This window comes from Protobothrops mucrosquamatus, unplaced genomic scaffold, assembly GCF_001527695.2.
Source record: "Protobothrops mucrosquamatus isolate PMUCROS unplaced genomic scaffold, P.Mucros_1.0 scaffold23, whole genome shotgun sequence".
NCBI lineage: Eukaryota > Metazoa > Chordata > Lepidosauria > Squamata > Viperidae > Protobothrops > Protobothrops mucrosquamatus.
Genome location: NW_015386408.1, coordinates 3,093,272 through 3,118,657, shown reverse-complemented (window position 1 = coordinate 3,118,657; position 25,386 = coordinate 3,093,272). Strand labels below are relative to the sequence as shown.

At 38.2% G+C, this 25,386-nt stretch overlaps 1 protein-coding gene across 1 annotated transcript in view; it reads left to right on the top strand.

Annotated features, from left to right (window-relative positions):
• Positions 1 to 25,386, top strand: part of FARS2 (phenylalanyl-tRNA synthetase 2, mitochondrial) — a 186,560-nt gene that overhangs the window by 32,794 nt on the left and 128,380 nt on the right. The window contains exons 2-4 of the mRNA XM_015810849.1: positions 5,097 to 5,234; positions 10,827 to 11,459; positions 22,581 to 22,740. Of these exons, the coding sequence (XP_015666335.1) occupies positions 10,845 to 11,459; positions 22,581 to 22,740 (775 nt within the window). The 5' untranslated portion in view covers positions 5,097 to 5,234; positions 10,827 to 10,844. The remainder of the gene's footprint in view (positions 1 to 5,096; positions 5,235 to 10,826; positions 11,460 to 22,580; positions 22,741 to 25,386) is intronic.

Sequence of the window (25,386 nt, the reverse complement as noted above, 5' to 3'; positions counted from 1 at the left end):
ACATTGGAATATTTTAAGAGCAAGCTTATAGATGAATGTAAGAGTAAGACAGAAAACATTAATAGCGACAGTGCTTCTGTTGCAGAGCCTGCTTTAAAAATAGGAATAAAAACAGTTACATGAAGCAAGAAACACGTGAATGTTTTGTATGCAAGAAAAAGAGTCATTTAAAAGCAGATTGCAGAATCTAGAAAGCTAGAATGCAAAAAGTACAAAAAGGCAAAAAGTATGAAGGAAGAAACTGATTTTGCTTCACATATTTTTCAATCCAAAAATTGCACATCATCTTTGCAAGCATGGTATTTTGATTCAGGAGCTACGAGTCACATGACAAATGACAGAAATTTCTTTATTCACCTTGACCAGAGTAAAACAGAAAAAAATCACCACACCTAGTGGGCAAATAATTGAATCAGAAGAAATAGGAAATGGTTTGTCTTTACTGTCCTATTTCTCAGAATATCACCAGAAAGATACTTATGAAAAATGTACTGTATGTCCCTGCTTTTAAAACTAATCTTTTGTCTTTGAAGAAGCCCACAAAACAAGGCAATGTAGTGACCTTCAAAAGGGACACTCGTGTCATCACAAAAGGGGATATCTTACTTGCAAGGGCTAAAATTACAGATGAACTGTATTAGCTGAACTGCAATGAGATGGCTAATACTGCCAAGGAGGAAAAACACTCAAACTGCATCCACACATGGCACAGTTCTGACATAATAAACAAATTAACTGAGAATGACTATGCAAATGGAATAAAAATTAGTCCATGTGATCTATTAATGAAATGCACCAGCTATATAAAAGGAAAAATGACAAGAAAGACTATCCAAGTGGAATAAAAGAAGAAACCAGACCACAAGAGGTTTCAATCAAGAGATCCACTAGAAGCAATAAAGGCATCCCAGCCAAAACATCTGTCTTAAGTTGCTCACATAGCATTAAAACCCAGAAATGGGAAGGAGAAGCCAAAAGAGGCTGTAGCCGCCACCCTGGTCCCCCAGCTGGAGTCAGAGCCCCAGCAGCTCCGGTGCCAGTTTTTCGGAGAGCCAAGGCTGGACCCGCAGCAGCGGTGCCAGCTCTGCAGACAGCCAGGACAGCAAGAAGAAGAGGAAGTAGAAGGACAAGAAGAAGCACAAGAAACAGTTTTACAGAACTCAGATCTGAAATGGGATTAATATAAGGAGTAGTTGTTGAGTGGGGGTGTTGGAATACATGTTGGAATGTATTTTGTATTGCAACAACTACAGTACAGAAGTATTCAGCCAGTAGATGGCAGTGTTTGTAAGTTTGCTAGGTATAATCTATGATATATATTCTATGGTCTTTTTGTTCTGAGGAGAGTTTCCTGTTACAGTTAAAATGGTTAAGCAGCAAGGCCCATGGTGACTATATACTATTTGATCTGTAGGACTATAGGGCTATATATAATGGCCTCAGATAGGATGCTTTGCAGCCTATAAACACTTCCAACTGTTGCAAAACATTACACACACACACCCCTTGAAATCACATGAGTGCATTCACTTAACTTGTGAGATTGCTTAATGACCACCATAAGGAGTGCTGGAATTGCGTTCATTGAGTGAAGCAATCATATAGCATCTCGGTTAATTACCACTTTGCTCAATGACTGAGATTCTGGTTATTATTGTGGTCATAAGTCAAGCTTTACTTGTATTGTGGTTTACAAAGTCTCTTGTAAGCATAAATCATACATATCAGTGAAAGAGAGTTAAGTGTAGAGATGAGCAGGCTGAGCCTGAGGAGTCAAGCTTATCATCAGTTTCACACTCATAAAAGAAGGAAACACACATGCTTAAAAACACAATGGCTAGATAGTATCAAAGCCAATCCCAGACAGACTGGAAAATATGTAGAAAACTGGTCCTATTTAGCTTATGGCATACAATGTCAGAGAAATCTACACATGCTAGACATAATGCAGTCCTGACAGCTTAGATTGGTAGTTAATTTTTACTCAGCTCTTGCCCATCTATCCTTGGTGCACTGCAGGGGGAGAACTAGCTTTACACCAATTAACTAGTGATGCTTGGGTTGCTGGCTCTTTTGGGTTCATCACTGGTCTCGCTTTGCATCGTGATGCTTTGCGTCCGATCAGGTCCAGCACCGGTTTCCACTCTTCGCACACAATGCCCCTAGGTTTTTTTCCCCACTGAAGTGGTACTCATTTATTTACTCAAAATATTACAATATTACACAATACAGGGGAGTGCTGGGTGGGCAGGAGCTAGGGATCAACTGATGGGAGCTCACTTCATCTCTTGGAGCTGGGCTCGAATAGCCAGAGTACAGAACATTAATGACTGGCACTTCTAACGTCATTAATCCTCTGCACCACTGCGTCCCCTTTTCCTTTGGTATCTTCCATTAGAAGTGGAATATACAAATCCCTCTTATTAAGCTTCACTCAGAATTAAAATGTGTCTACTGTCTTTGTAGAATGCATAAGCTTAACATATTCCAGGCTCTCATTTACAATTAAAAGTTGAAAGAGATCTCATTTATTCATTGATCATAGTTTATAGCCCTGCTTCTTAACACTGATAGTAATTCTGCCAAACCCAGAATTTCCAGGTGTCATTGAATACATCTAATAAATATACCCAGGACATTGCATTGACTAACAATGTGTCCAGTCTGTCTCTCTAGCCTAATTACCCATTTCCTTCCTCAACCTTTCTTTCTTTGGTTTGAACTAACAGAAACTAATAAATTGATTTAGCTGTTGTCTTCTTCTCCATCCCTCGGGAAGACTGGAAGCTTGTAAGGGCTAGTCAACTTCTCTCAATGAAGAAAGAAACAATTCTTCTTTACACACCCCATGAGTCTTTAAATGGCTCAGTAATCATGGCTTTTTCTTCCTTACTCTGATTCTCTCCTCCAAACTGTAGGCTAGTTTTAATATAATTTATTTTAGAATAAACACAACTTTTCTGCATATGACAATGAGGAATTCAGTGAATTGAATAAAGAATCTCAGACATTTCTGTTGTAAAGTGTGATGGGGTTGACTTTCTGCATCCTCTAACAAAGAAATGTACAGATAGTCCTTGCTTGTTCAGTGACTAAAGTTACTATGGTGCTGAAAAATAACTTTAATTTATGACCATTTATGACCTTCGCAGCATCCCTCAGTTATATGATCACAATTACAGTCAGTATACATTGTCCTATGCCTGATCTGTTTTTTTCCTCTCCTCTTCAGCACAAACTGATTGGAGAAGAAGGGATTGCAAGGGAGTAAGCTATTTGCTCTTCTACAACATTGAAAACAATGTAATCATGCCAGCAGTGGGAAACAGTCAGGCAAAGGATAGATTGTCTATAGCAGTGATGGCGCACCTTTTAGAGACCCAGTGCCCAAAAACTGGCCCCGCCCCCTGCCCCGCCCCTGTTACGCCCCCACCCTGCCTGCCTGCAGGGCCACTCACTGCCTCCAGGGCCCACCGCAGATCGCCCAGGCAGCCCAGCAGCGCCATGGCCACGCCCTCTGCCAGCGCCCTGCAGCATCAACTGTGTGCGATGGGGCGTGAGGGCAGAGTCTTGTCTACGCTGCCTGGCTGCCATGTCCTTGGCTGCGCTGCTCCGTGTGGGCCACGCTCGGGGGCAACTCTCCTCCATGGAGGCTGGTGAGGAGGGATTCGTGGGGGGAGGCAAGGCTGGGGCAACAGCACGTGTGCCCACAGAGAGGGCTCCGAGTGCCACCTCTGGCACGCGTGCCATAGGTTCGCCACCACTGGTCTATAGGAATCTCTTGCTTTCTCTCCCACTCAGAACAGAGGGATTGGAGAAAAAAGGATTTCAAGAAAATAAGTTGTTTGAATAGCGTATCTGTAGCTCCCAACAACAGGTTGCTGACACAATTGCATTGCTTTCAAAGTATATAAGCAGGCCCTCAAGCATTCCAAAAGGCAGGGGAGTGGTTAGGAGGCAGAAAAAGCTGAAAGTGTAACTCAGTAGTCTTGTCTCTTTCCAGCCAGAAAGCACAGTCATAGTCATGTGATTTCTCACTTAACGACTGCTTTGCTTAATGACAGAGTTGCCAGGAAAACCTGTAAAATTGGCAGTATCTACATTCCAAAATTTGTTTTTTTTTCTATTTTGTTACATGTTCTTAGTGCTTTGTATATATTTTCTCAATAATCTTTCCTAGCTTTATGTCATTCATATGATTTCTAGAATTATAGAAGGAAGGAGTGGCTTAGAATCCAGACAGGATACTATCCACAGTTAACCACTAAGTTGTGCCTGAAGTGAAAATTGAACAAGAAATTTTCTGGCTGTTCACATGTATACAGAATTGAATTTTTATTTAACTGAACTCCAAAAAGAATTCTGGATGATTGATGATTATGGTAATAATTTTATAAAATGAGTAGACAACCTAGTACTCTTCTGTTATTTTGAATTCATCTTCATAGTTTTCTGCCCTTGGCTAGCTAGAGCTGATGGAAATTGAAATTGAAAATATCTGTGTGGCTTCAGGAATACTTATTCTTTTTATAGATATTTTATGGCACAGTACTACTTAGCTATGCAAGATAGGCATGTTTCATACAGTATGAGCATGATGAGGTCTGTCTTTCTTGTATACTCCTCCAAAAGTGTTTAAGGTGGTTAAATATAAAATGAGTCAGAATTGCAATTATACAAATTAATGTAACACATAAAAGTATATTTGCTTGAGAACATCTTTGCCTACCAATAGAAGGAAGTTTGGAAAGATCTTAATTGAGAAGGCATTTTCTCACATTTCATAAAATGTGATAGTATTGTTAATAGGATCAGGAGAAAAATCTTGCTCAAAATCTTAAGGCTAAGCAAGTTCATAAGGGAAAATAGTTCCTGCATTACTCTACTAACCATATATAATACCTAGCATTGCATCCAAAAATAAAACCAATAATCAGTAAATCTGTTTTAATGAGCTTACTGTGAAATCAGTATTCATGTATTGATCACAGTTAGCAGTTTGACTGCAACACGCTGCAAAATTCCTAAACACTTTTCAAATGTGGTGCTGCATAAAGTGCATCAATATAACCCAAAGCATTGTTTTCATTTTACAGGTGAGGACCTGATGCTGAGAAACAGCAACTTGGCCAAGATCACTTTGCAAATCTCCCCAAAATAACATAGTGTATGCAGGCAATTTGACCACAGTTCAAGAGAGAGTAGAAGCAGAACGAAATCTTTCCTGTTACTAGGTGAGCATTCTAGTGACTACATTCTATTGCCTAAGGGATACTCTTTTATGTTATTTGGTATTAAAGAACTATCTGCTGCTGTTGGATTGTGGTAACTGAAGAAACTCAGGTGTTCAGAAAATTCAGAATATTTTTCCCATTCTATGATTCATGGGAATTTCCAAGGAAAGTCACAACAATAATTATGAGAAATGAAAAAACAACCCTTTTTTCTTTTTAGAAAGATTAAAACAGAGAAAAAAAAATAATGATACCTGATTTCCTTTTTTTAAATGTTTATAACATTCTTTGTACTGTCAATGGCTTTGACCTGAATAAATTACTGCATCTTCAAAGCCAGCAATATATTAGTCTGGCAGTACACTAAGCATGCAGCTTTGACTGATTGAAGAAATTGCAAAAAGACCTAACTTCCGTATGCTTACTAATCTTGGTAGTGTAAAAATTCTTATGGGGCTGTTAGTACTGAGCGTATGGAGAACTCCTCTCCCCTCCCAAATTCTTCACAGCCATGTTATCCTATTTTGTGCTTAGGGATATTAAGTAAATACATCATTTTGGCATATCTTGGGTGATTTACAGATTTTTCCAAATAAACTGGAAAGAGGCTTACCAGAGCTGCAACTGAAATGAGCACATAATGTAATGAGTATTGTACTTAAATTAAAAAAATCCCTAATTTTCTTGAATGCATAAAAAAGAGGTGGTTATTTGGGCTCATAAATGTTGCTTATATCAAAGCATTATCCTTTTCTCATTTTCAAATATTAAATTTTAATGACTTGGAGCATTACAGCTCATTTACATAACTTTATAAATCTGAATCATCGCTTGCACAAAGTTTACATTTGCAGCTGGGATTTTCCTTAAAGTCATGAAATACTAGCCAATAACAATGTATCTTTGTGATTGGAATAGGTTTTAACTAGACAATGGTGGAATGCCCGTCATTCTCAAACACGGAGCTATTTAAAACTAGTGAGTGTAAGAACATTTGTCAGATTGATGGATCTTACTTTTTGGAACTTTTTCTGTTTTGAAACGAATGTGGAAATTATGTATGCTGATTTCAGTCCCTTTAGAGAGGAAAGAAGGATTTTAAAATTGCAGATATAAAGCAGGTTCTGACCTGTCTTTACTCTGTCATTCGGACACCATGGGTAGATAGATCTTAGTTGATTTAAACCTGTTAAATTATGTGCTAGCATGACTTAATCCTTTGGCAATATTCCTCTTTGGTGTCTGCATCCTACTGCCCCTCCCCCATCCAATGGGCTCCCATTGAAAGGAATTTTGCTTTGGCCACCATCTTTTTAATCTTTCAATAAGTAAATAATTTCTGATCTGTAAATTGGGATGTCTTGTTTTTTAAGGTTTTCACATCTGAGCTGCAAAAAGTTAGATGATCTTTAGGGAGTTTTATCTGTTGATAGCTATAGCTACAACATAGCTACTAGTCATCTGGAGCTCTATATTTTAGCCTCACCTTTCAATAATTGAGTCTTTGATCCAAATTCTAAATGTATTAAAATTCATTTTTAAAAATGAAACAGATTTTTTTTTTCTTAATACAAATTTGTCTTGACTTTTTAAGGCAGTGATTGTTTTGATACCTTAAAATGGTTGTTAGGCTGATTTATTATAAAATCAGTAAATTAAAATAGAATATGATGTGATAATTAAAAATACCCATCAGTTTAAACAAGTTCAGACTTGGAACGGTAAAAAGCAAAAACAAGACATTTTAAACTCCTAGGAAAGTGAAAAGTTCTGGCATTGATAAAAGAATAGCAGTTAGCTGATTGTCCCCCTCAAAAGAAATTATATAAATTAGATATTTATTTATTTATTTATTTAATTAAATTTTTACCCCGCCGTTCTCCTTGCGGACTCAGGGCGGCTGACAGCCTGATAAAAACAGATACAAAATACCCCAAAACTATCATTAAAAACAGAATTAAAATAAAATATTAGATTTGGCCATTTTCAATTTAAAATTGTTTTTAAAACCCCGCTAAAAATTCCCCTTAGGCCAGTCCTGCTTGTTGAAATATAAGCTACACAAAGGGAAGGTTGCCTCTCTGTTTTTTGTCATTCATATTTTCACATGGCATACAGAGAAAAGCAAATTATTGTAATGAGCAGGACAATTAACATAGCAATAGGTATCCCTTTAGCTTACCATGTCCCACATTGCATAGAGCTTTAAAAACAAGCATTAATATATTGGTTTGGAAATTGACTGTAAGTAGTGACAAACTACTTGTGATTAAGCTGATCAAATGGGGTCTGTCTGGCCAAGGTAATTAGCTTCAGGTAAACTGTTTAATTCACTGCTCTAACTATGCTTCGGAAAGCATAGTGACAGCACAAAGTTAGATCTAGGGCAGTGGTTCTCAACCTTTTTAATGCCGTGACCCCAACCGGTCGTAAGTCGAGGACTAAACCGGTCGTAAGTCGAGGACTAAACTGGTCGTAAGTCAAGGACTACCCAACCGGTCATAAGTCAAGGACTTTCCCTGCCTGGGAGCGCCACGCAGCTGGCCCAGCCCAAGGGAGGTAAGGCAGCCACTGGAAAAGGGGAAAATAAATAAATAAATAAAAAATGGTGGACAAAAAAAATGGCGGACAAAAAAATGGCGGACAGCCTTGCTTGGCGACCCCCGTGAAATGGTCGATCGACCCCAAATGGGGTCCCGACCCACAGGTTGAGAACCACTGATCTAGGGCCACTTGATAATACGGACATGATCCATTAGAAGGACTTGAGATATTCTAGAATAGGTTGAACACAATCTTCTTGGACAGATGAACCATCTATCTTGTCAGGATTGATCAGTATTATCTGTCACTCAGAACATCATCAATTCCATACTTTGGTCCCTTTACATAATTTATATGGAAGCAGGAAGTGTGTTTTCTTGCTTTGCTTTTCCTTATCTCAGCTTTTCAGTTACAGTGCATTTCCATCAAGCAAGTTTGCCCTCCTTGGCCTTGTTTCAAAATAAGTAAAGCAATGGTGGAATGGAAAGAAAACAGAGCACTGAGGGTCTGTGGTGTTAATTTAAAAAAGTAGAATGGAAGACACAAGTATATTTTTTAACATAAATTATCCTCACATCCAAGAAAATAAATTCTAAGGGAGAATATAATTTCTATTTAAGAACCCAAAGTTTATCTTTTTGGCATGGTGGAGATGAGATTTTAAAGTATTCTTATTCATCCCTATTATAAATTTAGAAGATTTATGGTGTTTCTAACCCAATAAATGCTGTTTTGCCACAGGAAGCAAAATATAGTGAACACAAGAAAGCTTTTTCTCCCCCAGGTTGTATTATTCTTTACCTGACCAAGAGTAGAAATAGAAATTATCTAGGTAGTGTTCAAGGATATAGCTCTGTGATAAATTTTAGTTATTGCAAGAACTAAAAACACTGTTAAGAGGAAATCCAACAATTGTCAAGGGTAAGATACAAGCCTTATTTATAGTGGAAGCTATTATTTGATTCTTCTGTCTTTTTCTCCTTGCAAGATCTAGTTCTTAACACAATACACCACAGGATGTAGTAATCCCATGTCTTTAAGATTCAACAAATACACAGAGGAAAAACTGTTAGTGGTTATTGCTGTATATTATCTCACAGATTAGATATATCTCCAGACAATTGTGGAGTGAGAAACGGCTCTTTTGTGTGTTTGGGAGTTTCTCACAGCCATCTGATTGGCAATCATGGAAAGAGAATGTTGGAGTTCTCAGCATGGTGTCTCCAAATGTGTTTTAACTACAAATTCCAGATTTCTGTCCAGTATGACTTTTGGCACGATCCTATTGGGATTTTCTTAGTATGCACTACATTTCCCAAGAATACCAATTTTTGTGTAGTTTATACGCTGAACTGTTAAGAATATAGCATCAGACTTAGTAAATAGCAATAGCACTGATATACCACTTCACAGTGCTTTACAGCCCTCAATAAGCTGTTTACAGAGTAAGTATATACTGCCCCCAACAATCTGGGTCCTCAGAAGGATGGAAGGCTGAGTTGTCCTTAAGCAGGTAAGGATCGAACTCTTGACTGTGGGCAGACTGCAATACCGCATTCTAACCACTGGGTCTCACTGCTCCTAAAGAAAGAGGATTTTTTTTGAAGATTCTCTTTTGGGAAAATAAACCAGTGTATTTTCCTAGAAATAACTCAGTGGTAATTGTTAATGTTATTTATGGTGTCTTAAGAATGACAGTTTTTATGATACTGAGATTTTTCAGAAATTTGGCAGTTCTCAGAAGACTGTACATGACTCATAAATCATTTGTCACATAGTTATATTTCATTTTAATCAAATTGTATTTAAACCCCTATGTTGCATCCTCTGGATTTCTTAAATAACAATACTAGTGTTGTTCTGGAATGATGGGAATTTGCAACCCAATATATTTAAGAACACCAGCTAGTAGAATAGTAATCTAGACAATCTAATATAGCATTAACTACAATATTTACAGCATTACACCTACAAACCTTTTCCATGCTAAATAGAATATATAGTTCCCAAGTTGCTAAGCAGCTTGGTAACTGCCCAGTTTTAGTACATTTATCATATATTTATTATTTTGTTTTTAACATTTGTTATACTAGTAGAAATTCTTTCTTCACATAGAGGTTGAGCAAATCACAAAACAGGCAGACTTGTTTTGGTAGCATTTTTCCTAGCATTTCAATTTTGTTTGCCAAGATTTTCAACAGGAAAGAAAAAAAATCTTTTTAAGTATATGAATTTAAGATGTCAGTATACAAAGATTTTTTATATATATATATAAAATCTAGAACTAAGGAGAAACTTCCTGACAGTTAGAACAATTAACTAGTGGAACAACCTGCCTCCAGAAGTAGGGAATCCTCCAACACTGGAAGTTTTTAAGAAGAGAATGGACAGCCATTTGTCCAAAATGGTATAGGGTTTCCTACCTGAGCATTCTTTCTTTCTTTCTCCAAAGTCCGTTCCAACTTTATTGTTGTTGTTGTTGTTACTACTACTACTACTACTACTACTACTACTACTACTACTACTACTACTACTACTACTACTACTATTATTATTATTATTATTATTATTATTATTATTATTATTATTATTATTATTATTATTATTATTGCTGTTAATATCCAAAGATGCCTTTTTGGTGTTGAATTGATCTGAATTGAAAGGCATATTTTGAAACAGGAGTTTCTGGTTTATCAGTTTAGATTTCAATTGTAAACACAGTTGTTTGAAAGTTGGTTGAAATTTCTTTTGAGAAACCATGGCACAGTGGTCAGAATGCAGTATTGCAGGCTAACTTTGCCCACACCCAGGAATTAAATCCTGACTAGTACAAGGTTGACTTTCATCCTGCCAAGATCAATAAAATGAGGACCCAGATTGTTGGGGGCAATATGCTGACTCTGTAAACCGCTTAGAGAGGGCTGTAAAGCACTGTGAAGCGGTGTATACGTCTAAGTGCTATTGCTATTATGTTTTTTTTGCTGAAGATTTTCATTTTTATATTTCAGGAAATAATAATTACTCTGTTTGATTTTCTCCTACTAGCAGCACAAGAAGGACACTCTAATGGCTACATCCAGAAATGTAACACAAGTGATCCATTGCATCAAAGTGGTTTTGCCATGGGGACTTCAGATAAAAAGAGCTGCCAGTTTTAGCCATGCCTGCTATAAAAATATATCTTCAGATTTTGCTGCCAGAGCTCTTCCTGCAAACGCTGTGGAACTTTTTGGCCATACATATCTCTCAGATAACTACAGTAATGTTACCCCAAAAATCCTTTCCAAGGTGGGGAGAAACTTGCACAACCAAAGAAATCATCCTTTGTGGTTGATTAAGGAACGTGTGAAAGACCACTTCTACAAGCAGTACTTGGTACGTTCTCGGAACCCAGTGTTTTCAGTATATGATGATTTGTCTCCTGTGGTCACAGTAGAACAAAACTTCGATAGACTGCTTATTCCACAAGACCATCCAAGCAGGAAGAAAGGGGATAACTACTACTTAAATCATACTCACATGCTAAGAGCTCATACATCTGCCCACCAATGGGATTTGATACATGCTGGACTTGATGCATTTTTGGCTGTGGGAGATGTTTATCGTCGTGATCAGGTTGATAGCACCCATTATCCAATCTTCCATCAAATGGAAGGAGTACGACTCTTCTCCAGCCATGAAGTAAGACTGATTTTTGTCTGACCATTAAGATAAGCTTGAATTAAAATATTATCTAGAAAAGCTTTCTCCACTTTTACAATCCATCAGTTTTACCCTTTCAACTAATACTCCGATTTGGCAATGGATTTTATATGTTTACCATATTAGGCAAGTTCTAGACTTAAAATGTATGTGTGAAGTCAGGAGTAGGTGATCTTTGGTGATGGAATGGGACAACTCATTGCAGCCAGCTTGCCCTGATCAGCTTGTTGCGGGACAACTCACCACGGGACAACTTAACTGAGGAACAATTCAATTTTATTATTTAAAATCATTTTTAAAATATTTTAATTTTTGTCATTCACATTTCATTTTGTCCTTCCTTTAGCACCCTTTCTTTAATGATTCTTTCCCATGATTTCTTTGGTATTAATGTAATTCTTGTCCCGTGGCAAGATGGCCCACGGTGAATTGGCTGTGGAAAGTTATCCTGTGGTGAATTGGCCACGGCAAGTTCTCTGCAGCAAGCTGACTGTGGCAAGTTGGCCATGGTGAGTTGGTCGCGGTGAGTTGTCATAGATCCCTTTGGTGATCTTTAGATGCTTCTAAACTACACCTCCTACTGGTATCAATCTAAGCCAGTATAGCCATGATGAGGAACTAAGAGTCAATAATACTTGGAAGGCTAAAAGTCTTCTACTCCAGAATTCGAACTACATTTATTTTGTAATACATGCAAATGCTATATGAGAAATAACTTTCTCAGCATTATCAAACATAGAATGTACAGTATTTGATATATACTGGGCTAGCTGCTCTGATAATCAGCTTCTGTCTTGTGACAAAACCGTTACATAGAAAATTACATTGGCTGTGCTTGTAATAGGATTTGTTTCTTGGAGGACAAATATTTTTCCTTCTCATTAATTTCTTTAATAGAATCATGCATTGGTTTTGGCTTGATTGGCTACATTTGAAGAAACATGTACTCCTGGATCATATAGTCCTAATAGTTTATGCCAATGAAGTGTTCATAGCGGCTCTCATTTTGTCTTGTTTCCAAGTTCATTCATTAGATGACTTTTCTCCTGAGAGTGATTGAGTTATTATTGCTGTATGTTAACACCTGATGTATTCTGAGGCACGTTTGTTAAGCACTTGGCTGGGTAAATATGTTTTAATTATATTGCTACTGTATGGGTTTTGAAAAGTAAATGGAGGGATTCCATTTTCCACAAAAAATTCAAACATTGGAAACATTTAAAATGTATGACTCTTATTTTATTTAAAGACCCTCTACTTTCTCTCTTGATTATTTGAGGTTTGGAACATATTTGTCTGGTAAGTGGAGTGACTTTTCCTTTTCTGAAGACAAGAAATACACGGTGATATGGTCCACTCGGTAAAGTGTTACAAAGGTTTAAAACAAAGCAAAAATCTAAGTTTGACCAGTGGCTAAAGCTTCCTGGGTGAGAAATAATGAAGGAGGGTAGTTGATGTCCTATTTTAGATTTCTTAAAGCTTTGTAGTTAGAATTGAAAAGCGAATTTGTGATGCATATCCAGAAGTTTTGGATATTAACTGTTGTCCTCATATCCTCTTTGGATCTTGATCTGTCATGATCAAGCACGTCTTTAGTGTATTATTATGATGCACTTCATGGTCATATAGCGTTCACTTAAAATCTGCATGGCTACTGTCTCTTACAGATTAGGCACTGCATTTTTCCAGGAAGCTTCCACCTTTACTTAGTTAATGATTAGTTTGGGTGTAGCTGATGCTTTAAAAGAGTTAGAGATGAAACAATATATTGCTACCCTTAAATTATATTATTAGTTTTAAACATGCATTTACCAGTTTACAATACATTACAAACATAAGCCTGTTGGCTAGCTTATGTTGGGAACAGCTGTTCTTTATGTTGTTGCTTTTCTCCTTCATTAAACACTTTTATTTTCCTAACAAGGCATGGGGGATAGGGTCTTTTATTTCTCCCTAGGCCATTTTTCAGTAGACTGATTTGACAATCAGAGTAAAGGCTGTGGGGTGGGGACAGGTTGGGAGACTTGAACCAGAGAGAAAGCAATTGCTGGGAGAGAAGAGAAAGGAGAATGAGGGAGGTGGTATCTCTTCCTCCAGAGTGGTACTTGGATTGCTGCCCTCCCCCCACTTTCTTTTTTATTGTTATTGTTTTATTTATTGTTATTGGATCAATGTATAATTGGCTTATGTGTTACTTTTGTGAGGACCAGGGTAATATGGTAAAAAAAAAATCCAATACAGTAAATTGTACAATGTACGATGAGGAGACTCATTCCATATTTCAAAACCATGGTATTGCTTGGATTGCATTGAGTTTATGTTAACACTGGTTTGGTCTCCTCATTGGACTAAGACGTATTCTTGGCAGTTTCTCAAAGGACAAGAAATGTATTCATTTGGATCATACCTCACTTTTCTGTGAAGAAGCTTAATGTGGCATATGTTCACACCACATGATGGCTGGAAAAAAGAGCCAGAACTGGATGAATGTAAGAATACTTCTTGATAATGATAGACTGTTATCAGACTCTTCTCTTTATGTGTTTTGCTTTTATCCCCCATGGTTATTATTAATATTTTCTTTACTAAAAACCCCAGGTGATGGAAGCCATAGTCCTTCACTATTAAATGACTACCTGCAGCCTTCTTTTTCTGTTCCAGCTTTTCCAATAAGCCTTGGAAACAGATGTGGCTGCTTTAATGAATTACAGACAGGACATTCTAATTTGAAGGACAAGCGGTATTTTTTACTTATTTTGTTTTGCTCTAGAGTGAGTTAATAAATGGGATCAATGGGAATTGAACTGAATACTTATGGAGAAATTTCTCTTAAGTCATCTGCTAGAGCATTCCACTTAAGTAAATGCAATTATACATGCATGAAGAAGTTAATATAAACTGGATGGATAAAAAGAGATACTACTAAACTAAACTAAACTAAACTAAACTAAACTAAACTAAACTAAACTAAACTAAACTAAACTAAACTAAAAACCTATTTCTGACTACTAGTCAATATTTATATTGCTACTGGTATCTGAAACAAGGTACCTCTCAATAGTTGGGAAGATGAACTGGAATATTCAACTCATAACTGGCCCATTTGCTTCCTTTCAGCATTTTCTTGAAATAAATAACTAGACAACTTTGACTTGTTCAGCATGGTAGTCTTATGTTGTTAAATGTCTTCTGTGGTAGATTCTGTTTCATGAGTAAATATGTGATATATGCAATAATATAATGCATCGGCTCTAGGATACATTTCCACACTGAAACAGAATCATAGCCTTCAATACACAGGGAGGCTATTAAAAACCCAGTATTGGCTGCCAATTTGTTTCTCTCCCTAATGCTTCTGGCATATTATAGAGCACTCTGATTTTCTGTTGTTCTTTGAACTTCTACAATCTCTTATTTTTTTTTGTGTGCAAAATTAGATCACTAAAGAGAGGAGGAAGAGCTAAAAAATACATCTACAATACATTAGAACAGACATGTCAAACACAAGACCTGGGGGCTGGATGCGGCCCGCGAAGTGGTTTCATGCGGCCTGCGAAGCCATCCTGGAAACAGTGAGGGAATGGCCCCCACTGCCTTGGCCCTGGCCCAGGCCGGCCGGGAGCCAACGTACAATTTTGTGGTGGCCATCTATGCTGAAATGCATTCAGTCTTAGCTCCACAAAGCCGTCTAGAAACAGTGAGGAACCAGCCCCTGCTGTGTCGGCCCCGCCCCCTGGGTGCATGCTGGGGAGGTGTCATCTTTTGTGAGGAATGAAGAAATGGACCATGCCTTGGCGCTTGCCCCGGTCCCACCCCCTTTTGCCAGAGATCCTCAGATCTGTCCCACTCCTGCCCAGGCCCCCACAGGCACCCTTGACACGAACGATGTAGAGCTGGCCATGCCCACCCAGTAGGCCACACCCACTCCATCCACGCCCCCCCAGTAGGCTGCACCCCCCTGGCCACCCCCCACCCCCCCGAGGGCAACCACAATGCTGATGCGGCCTCAATGAAATTGAGTTTGACAACCCTGCATTAGAAGAAAGGAGCAGAATGTATTCCTGTGCATGCTTCTCTCACCCCCCCATTTCTCTCCATTTCTTTTTTTCTGGTCTATTTGTAATAAATAATTTTACTTCAATGTATTATCATCTCAAGTTGAATACCTCTAAACATGTGCACATTTCTTAATTAAGCAAATAAATTAGTTTCCCCTGAAAATATTAGGGCGAATGACACAGCGATTTGTGTAATTTTAGTGCAGTTTCTTAATGGGAAATGTGGCATACACACACACACACACACACACACACACAGTATAGGAATACCACTTACACTTATATACCGCTTCACAGTGCTTTTCAGCATTCTAAGCGGTTTACAGAGTCAGCCTATTGCCCCCAACAATCTGGGTCATTTTACCGACCTCAGAAGGATGGAAGGCTGAGTCAACCTTGAGCTCATCAAGATCGAACTCCTGGCAGGGGGCAAGGTTAGCCTGCAATACTGCACTTTAACCACTGCACTACGATGGCTAGGAGACATACAAAGCATGTAATCTGGAATTTCATATTTCTTTGGAAATATTCACATATTTTGGAAACTTAATAATTATATTGATTCCCTCTCTTCCCACTTAAGAGGAGCTTTTGTTTTTGGAAGTGAAAAGGAGTATAACATTTTTAGCTCAGAAAATACAGCTATGGGATGAGGATGAGGATGATATTAATATGATATAAAACTGGTATCATCTCTTAGCAACCCTGTAGATATTCTCCAGAATGGTCTCCCCCCAACCTGGTCCCTCATGTCTTCCAATAGCGCACCCTTTGCTACTATAATCAAACAATTTTGCTGTTAGCTATCCTCTTCACTTTCATCTATCCCAGCATTACAGACTTCTACGGCTGAAAATCCAGTTCTTCATGTAATGTGTCTAACCCAATCAATAGTAGATACAGTGACAATCAATAAAGGAGAATATTTGTAGCTCAGGATTGAAATGATGAGTCATCATACTAGTCTAGGACTAGCAATAGCACTTAGACTTATATACCGCTTCACAGTGCTTTACAGCCCTCTCTAGGCGGTTTACAGAGTCAGCATATTGCCCCCAACAATCTGGGTCCTCGTTTTACCGACCTTGGAAGGATGGAGGGGTGAGTCAACCTTGAGCTGGTCAGGATCGAACTCCTGGCAGTGGGCAGAGTTAGCCTGCAATAACTGCATTCTAACCATTGCACCAGAACAACTTTAATAGCACTGATGATGTTACCTAATTTGGGTATTGAAATGTCTGCAAGAAAACAACCAAGCTCAAAGAACATCAAGGACCCCACAGTGACAATCTGGGATTTGATTAGATAACATATATCAACATGTATGAAATTACATCCAATGTAGAGAAAGTTCCAGGCTGCAAAACATAATAAACTTCAATGTTTTTATTTCCTGCTGACAAAGCTGCAACAGAGTAATGAGCATTATAGATAAGTCAAAAATAAAGTCTCCCTCAAGTCAAGCTTGACTTCTGGTGATAATATAGAGATGTCCATGAAGTTTTATTGGCAAGTAAATAAATGGTTTGCCACTGTGTTCTAGAATCATTTATAACTTCCTAATAGACTCAATTACCCTGGATTTCCAGTAAGCTCCCATCTAAGTACTTAACATTTCCATCTCTATTTAGCTCTTTTCAAGATGCACCAGGTTTTGCTAAGTATTGCCACCTGCTGTGATATGTTGTCAGGAATTTGCTTTAAATCCTGACAACAGAAAGAATTATGTTCCCAAAATAATTGGACTAGCAGTTGTAGAAGTCAAATTTTAAATAGCTGACTTTTAAACAATGGAGTCATTTGTCCCAATGTATCACATGTTTTGTTTTTTTTTAAATATAACTTTGAAAGACTATATACCTAACTCCCTCCATCTCTTATTAAATATAACCTGTATTACTCTCTCCACCAGAGGGGGCTACTGGAAACACAAAGAGTGATGGCATATTGCAGACTAAAAACACTCATTTTAGGTGATGCCAATCTTTTGTAAACTTTGGGTAAGCTTTGCTAAGGGGATGTGATATAATTATTCTGATAACTTTTGACTGATAACATAAGACATCTAAAATTAATAGACCAGCTAATGTATTGATCACCTCTTATTTCCATTAGTGCGACATAACCGAGTAAATAAAAAAAATCTCAATGCAGAAAGTGGCAGAAACTCAATAATAGAGATACGTCAATAGTGGTAGAGAAGGAAGGTGGGGAATGGAATTCTTTTAAGGAAAATCCAGATAAGTAGGAAATCATAGTAATCTGATACTTTTCTCAGCCAGATGCATTTTCCTTTTCCTTCTTAGTATTGTCAATTATTGATATAGAAACATGCTGCTGTTTATTAGCTGGTATTTGCTACCTTTTCCAGAGGGAGAGGGAGAGAGAAAATGTGAAAGAGCATGTAATTCCACCAATAAACTTTTCTTGCCATTTTCTGAATTAGATTGCATGACTACTTCATAAATTGGTGATTGCAAACAGGCTTTAGCTTTTGAACAAGTCCTTCTCCTTTCATCTGAAACCATACCTTGAACCAAGTTACAGATTTGATTTAAATGGAAGGGGATGATGGTTTGTAGCAACTGTAGTTAAGGCAATCTTAATATAACAATGCACCATGTTCTCCTTCCATAGATGTCACATGTTTGCCACATGGCTGTTGCCCAAGAGATCACTATAGAGCACTAATTCTGCTTAATGGCCAATGGGGAATTCTATTTTGTACGTATAATCTTGGATTAAGGTTTTCTTCTTTTTCAGTTTTATATTAGTTGGGTAGCATTTCAGCTCATGGCACTTCAGATTTGTGATTGAGAGACAGCAAAAGCTGATAGAGTAATACAAGTGGAGACCATTTTGATGTCATAAGATTATTGTTTCTTTTATCTTTGTATTGCTAAAGTTTCAACACAATATACCGTATCTTGGGCACTCAAGATATTGATGATACTTGTAATGCACAGGTGTCAAACCCGTGACATCACATGACGTGTCACGATCTATCGCAACTTTTTTCCCATTGCCGGCAATGGGGTGGGTGCGGTTTTGGTGTGACGCATCTGGCCTGTGGGCCGGCAGTTTGATACCCCTGTTGTAATGGAATAAAGGAGGTTTTCTTTTCATTGTTGAATTCCTTTTGAGATAAACCAGTATACACAGAATTTAAACACTTAGTGTCAGCATCTCTTTTCTTCTGAACGTAAAAAAGGGAAGACCCCAAGAATATAAGACACTTAGCAGCCTGGGAGTGAGGATAATTCCAATAGCTTTCAGGCCCTAGCTCTTGGGCACAGCTAAATGACTGCTGTAAACATTTCTAATACATTTTAAGGCATATAGAAGTGGAAAACTATCTCAGCCAAATTAGGAGTTTACAGCATGAGAAATCAGGACTGGGTTTTATCAGTTTGCCTTGACAGGTAATCAACTAAGGCAGGGGTTAGGGTTAGGACCAGTACCGGGACACGACATGCGAGCAACCAGTCCGCACAAACAAGCAAAGGCCCATCCGCGGGATGCAGGTAGCACACAAAACCACGCACCCTCCGGTCCGTGGAAAAAACTCTCTCCATGGAACCGGTCCCTGGTGCCCAAAAGGTTGGGGATCTCTGAACTAAGGTATACTGAACACTGGAAGTAAATATGATTAACATATTGTGAGTTAATAATTTAAAAAATGGATTATACCTTTTGAAAGATGGCTCACACCCTTTCTGAAAGCCTTTTAGCTACTGGAGTTTGCTGACTGAATTCATATAATATAAACAATCTCAGCTTTCTGTATTTGATGGGCTCTGGATTGAAAGATTCAGTGATTACATTGAAAAGTGATGTAGCTTCATGTCCAAAGTAATTTGTGTTGTTTTCTTCCTAAACTAAAAGTTCTGGCTGTAAGCAGCAGAAGGTATTCTATTATTAACAAAGCAACTTGAGTACTTGCTCATTCAGTGACAGTGGAGGGCCAGGTGTGATCTTACAGGGTTTTTATTTTTTGTCTGTGTCAAACAGTGATTATAATGATAGGAAATATTCTTTTTCATGCACAAGTTGTGCATGATTGTCATTGTTAATCCGTCAGCTAGGAGGCTGTTCTGCATTCGTTTCGGACTGAGTAGATTGATTTAATTATGGATTCTTCCTCATTTAAAGGAAAATTGACATATTACATGTGCTAGATTCATCAGCCAAATATTAGAAAACAGCCAATGTAAGTATGTTGAGTTAGTAGAGGCGAATGATTGGCGCCCTTAAGGAGAATTCATTATTTCATTGATTAAATAATTAATTGACCTCATAAAGCTAAAATTGTTGTTTCATCTTGAGAAATAATTGTAGATCGCTACAAAACTCTAAACCATAATATGTATATAGATGTCACTGCTATTTTTTATTATCTGAAATAAATATACATGATCTTATGAAAAGAAAAAAAATATCGCCATTGTGCCAAAGTGGTGATTATATCAAATTATTTAGAAACATTACAATTGCTTTTGGTTACTATCTTTGCAATAGCACCAGTACAGATAGCCCTTGACTTACAACAGTTCATTTGGTGACTGTTCAAAGTTACAACAGCGCTGAAAAAAGGTGACTTATGACCGTTTTTCACACTTACGACCTTTGGAGCATTCCCATAATCATGTGATCAAAATTCAGTTGCTTGGCAACCGGTTCATACTTATGACCGTTGCTGTGTCCCAAGGTCATGTGATCCTCTTTTGCAGCCTTCTGACAAGCAAAGTCAATGGAGAAGCCAGATTCACTTAACAACCAGGTTACTAACTTATCAACTGCAGTGATTCTGTTAACAACTGTGGCAGGAAAGGTTGTAAAATGGGGGGGGAACTCACTTAACAAATGTCTCACTTAACCACAGAAATTTTGGGCTCAATTGTGGTCATACAGGACTACCTGTACCTTTGGCAACTATCCTCTGGAGCAGGGCTTTTCAACCTTTTCACCCATTGTACCACTTTTAGGATATGGCAACATCTGAGTACCACCAGCAAGGTGTCAAAAACGTGATGACCCCCCCCCCCAAAAAAGGAAAAAAGTGATAAAGTACAGGTAGTCCTCGACTTACAACAGTTTGCTTAGTGACTGTTTGAAGTTACAATGGCACTGAAAAAAGTGCCCCCCAAGCCACAGCCGAGCAAGACACACCTGCCTGCCCACTCGGCGGCACTCTTCCTCCTGTCTGAGGTTTTCATTGTTGTGAGCATTTCTGTTGAGGATTGGCAGAGGTGGTGGGGTGGGGGTGTTTGGTTTTTATTCCCCCTGTCTGCTGGGTGGTTGCAGCAGGTTTTGGTCACTTCACATGACCCGGGGACACTGTGACCGTCATAAATATGAATTAGTTGCCAAGCATCTGAATGTAAATCACAAGTTCCTGGAGATGCTGCAACATTCCAGCTGATCGGCGCTTCTTCTGGGCTCAGCAGAAGTGCCAGGATCAGTGCTGAGCTCCAGCTGGAGCCTGGCGCTGATCCTAGTGCTTCCACTGAGCCCTGACAGCCCTGCAGCTCCAGCCATCTCTCGCTCAGGCTTGTGCGGTGCTGCCACCGGTTCAGCTCATTCCCCTTCCCCGCTACCACTTTTCTAGGATGGTCGCGTACCACCTGCCAGGTGCCAATGTACTACAGGTGGTACCCGTACCACTGGTTGAAAAGCCCTGCTCTAGAGCATTCCCCTAGTGCAGTGATGGCGAACCTTTTAGAGACCGAGTGCCCAAACTGCAACCCAAAACCCACTTATGCATCATCAGGTGCCGGGTGGGTATGGCCCATTGGGTGGGTGTGGCCACTGGGTGGGCGTGACCAATTCTGTGGATGTGGCCTATTGGGTGGGCATGGCTGCAGTGGTAACGGCAGACTGGGCGGGACTAAAAAGTTCATTCAATCAATTCCAACTTTGCAAGATCTTTTTTTTCACGGGAGAAGTTGAAATTGACTGATTGAACCTTTTTTTTTTTTTTGCACACGGTGGCAGAGGCCTAAAGCGACAAGGTTTTATAAAACCCAGCTGAAGGCCTAGGACTGGGGCGACGGCACGCGTGCCCACAGAGAGGGCTCTGAGTGCTGCCTCTGGCACCCGTGCCATAGGTTTGCCACCACTGCCCTAGTGCACCTGTGGTACATTGGAGGTCTATATGAGGTCACTCAAGACTGCAAACCTTGGAATTGCTGTTCTTTCTTTGGTCACCTTCCATAATGGAATGTGTGAGTGGCCAAAGTCAATAGAGAAGCCAGATTCACGTAACAACACTGTTACTAGTTTAACAACTGCGGCAAGAATTTGGGGCAAAGCTTACTTACCAACTGTCTCTCTTAGCAAGAGAAATTTTGGGCTCAATTTAGTCATAGGTCGAGGACTACCTGTACCCCAATTCCTAGAATCCATTTGGTGATGTGGGCGTATCAGTGGGGAGGACACTTGATTGGGGAAAGCTATTGTCAACCTTACAAGAGGAGCTAATTATACTTTATTGCAAGGGAACATTAACAGAATCTTACAAGTCTGAAAGTACATCTCTCCCCTGCCTCTTTTTTTCAGCCCAAGGAACTAGGAAGGGTTCTTTCTCAGTTGTTTTCCCGCCCACATTCCTACTGCAGGCTAAGTTGCTTTTTACTTGACAGTTCCCTAGGCTGCATCTCTTCTCCCTGTCTCCCAAGGTCATTCCCACATACCGTTACAGATATGATATTTTGTTGAAGGCCTGTTGCTAAATATGTAAACTGAGAGCTGAAAAACTCTAATTAAAATCTCAACTTAGAAATATTCTTGCTTAAGTGACCCGAGGCAAGCATTGATGCTTAGGTCAGTTTCTGCATTGGGAAAACATTGACTTGATTTCTTAAAAAAAGAAAACTTTCTATAGTGTTACTGAAGTTCAAATAACATATTTGATATATCTAAAGCAAAAAAAAAGGGGGGGGGAATCTCCTTCATAGACTCTATTTGTAAGGATTATCACAAGCATGTATGTGAAATGCTTTGAACAAACAGTGCTCCTAATTGTCTTTTGTTTAATAAACAGTTGTTCAGCAATATCAGTGATGGAGAAAATTGTTGCTTGTTTGAACAAGGACACCGTACATCAGATAAGCAAGAGATGCATACCATGGAAGCAGCAAAGCTTGTGGAATACAATTTGAAAATGACACTCACAAAACTTGTGGCTCATCTCTTTGGCGATGGTACGTATCTCACAAATCAATCAAATGGCCTCTGCTAAGGTTGCAGTATATTTATCAGAATCATGCACTCTATCAGCTAGTAACAATAGATATCAGCTAATTACTGTAAGCCATAACTTGTAACAATTGCTGCAGAATCTTTAGGAACACTAATCTCAAATTTACATATTAGTGATGTCTCCAGATTATATGTTCATGGAAGCAGAATGTCAATTAACACATAGCAGCAATAGGTACATCCAGATATGTACCACATTATGCTGACAGTCCTTGTTTAGCAACTGTCTCATTTAGTGACTGTTAGCAACTGTTCACAACCTTTGCAGGTCTGAAAAGCAAAGGAAAACTAAAATAAGATCATAAACACAGTTGCAGTTTCACTTAATGACTGCTTGCTTAATGACCAAGTTGCCATCCTAATTGTGGTCATGAAATAAGGATTACCTGTAATGATATCATTATATTCAGCTAAGTATTTAAGAAGAGCTACGAGCAGCAGTCTTTTCTCATAACAAAGTACTGCTTTCTACAGTTCAATGATATTATGCTGGTTTTAATGCATGAAGATTTATGACCATACCCATTTGAATCCGGTAAGCGTAAATGCACATATTGTTATATTTTTGATATATTGTTTTATATTCCAGATTAATTTATAGTTGAGGACATACATATTCAATTCTGAAGTGTAAATTTAAAAAAAAACATTAATAACATGTACTAAAGTTGCACTACCATATAACTAGCTATTGTGGTCTGATGCCTTTGTTAAGAGCAATATATCTCTGAGTCTCAGAAAAATCATTTTGGAATTACGGGAGCTGCAGTCCTTCACATCAGAAGGGGGCACTTGAATAAAGAAAATGCACTAGAAAGCCAAGCATAATGAATTTAATCCAGCAAAACTATTCTTAAAGTATATTTAAAAATATAACATATAAATAAATAATTTCCACGAACATTAGAATTCATGCAAGATGTTGGCAAGATTTGAAATTGTTCGGGTATATTTTTATCATAGATCTAGCAAAGAACATTCTAATTTAAACTCCTACACAAGAAGGTGTTAGCAACTTCTTTATTTTTCTTGTTGAGAATTTTTTGTTTGTGGTATATGCATACTTGTTGTTTCTTCTTTTCATAGTCAGCTCCAGTCTCAACTATTTTTTATTCATGTTACATAAACTGAAAATAAATGTCAGATTGAACATAGGGCACTTGATGATAAATATTTCCTTTGGTTCTGTGTCATTGGATTACCCATTTTTAGATGAATTGTCAGTTTATGTTCAAATTTATACTTTAAAACCATATTTTCAGCAAAATATAAAAAGCCAAGATTCTAAGGATGTAGATATAGTTTCTTTGTTTTCAATTGCATACAGTGAATGCAATGCTGGTTACAGTATTTACCATTAGTCCAATATGGTTTTAAATATTTGACCTTTTCAGATGATGTTTCTAATGGCTTTTCAGGGCCATTAGAAACTGGATGTATGCCATAGCATAGCATAGCATACATACTCAGGTTTTAATACTTCATTTGCGCATGAAACATGTTGTACACCAGTCACAATAATTTTGCTTAAGATAAAGTCAGAATAGAAGAAGGTTATGCGTGCCATTTTGAAACGAAACAAACTGAGCAGGGGGTTGGACTAGATGACCTCTAAGGTACCTTCCAACATTATTATTATTATTAGTACTACTACTACTACTACTACTACTACTACTACTACTACTACTACTACTACTACTACTACTACTACTACTACTACATGGTTAAAAAGAAACTCTTCATCTGAAAAAAGAGCAGGACTTGAAAGAGAGAGACACTCAGCTTCATTTACCTCACAAGGGAAAGAATAAGTTGTTCTGTTTTTCATACCTTCTATTTATCCAACTTTCTTTCTGTATATAGAAATTTCCTTGTGCCATTTGGTTGACAGAGCATGTTACAGATAAAGTGGAAACATATATCAGTGTTTACAGATAATTTTTATTTGTCATACCATTCTATGTAATATTCATACAGAGGCACAAATTAGGAAAGAAGAGCTTGGAATTTAAAATGGGCTACAAAGAAATTTATTTGGTAAAAGAGATATTTGAGGTAATAATTTTAAAAAGAGAGTGGGTAAAAAAAAAATCACCATTAACAACACTATCTCCACTATTGCTTATCATTGCATTGATGCCTCTGTCAACAATACAGTACTAAATAACTGAGGCCATGGCTATCAAATATCAAAAAACATTTGCCAGGCTATCTCACCTCCTTTACATGGATAATTTGAAGCTGTGTGGAAAAACATTATTTGAAATGGAATTGCTGCTCAATGCTGTCTGTATATGCAGCCAAGATATTGCAGTGGGAGTTTGGACTGGACAAATGTGCCACCCTCACCATTAATAGGAAAAATAGTGAAAACTGAAGGAATCAAGATGCCCTATGGAAATAACATCAAATCTGTAGTGAAAAAGATCACTATAATACCTGGATATCTGCCACATTGAAGTCAAGAAGAAGGTTAATGGTGAATACACCAGAAGAGAAAAGTTCCTAAAGTCCAATCTCAGTGGTGATAATACCATCAGGTGATTAACATCTGAGCAATTCCAGCCATTAGATGTATAGCTTAAATA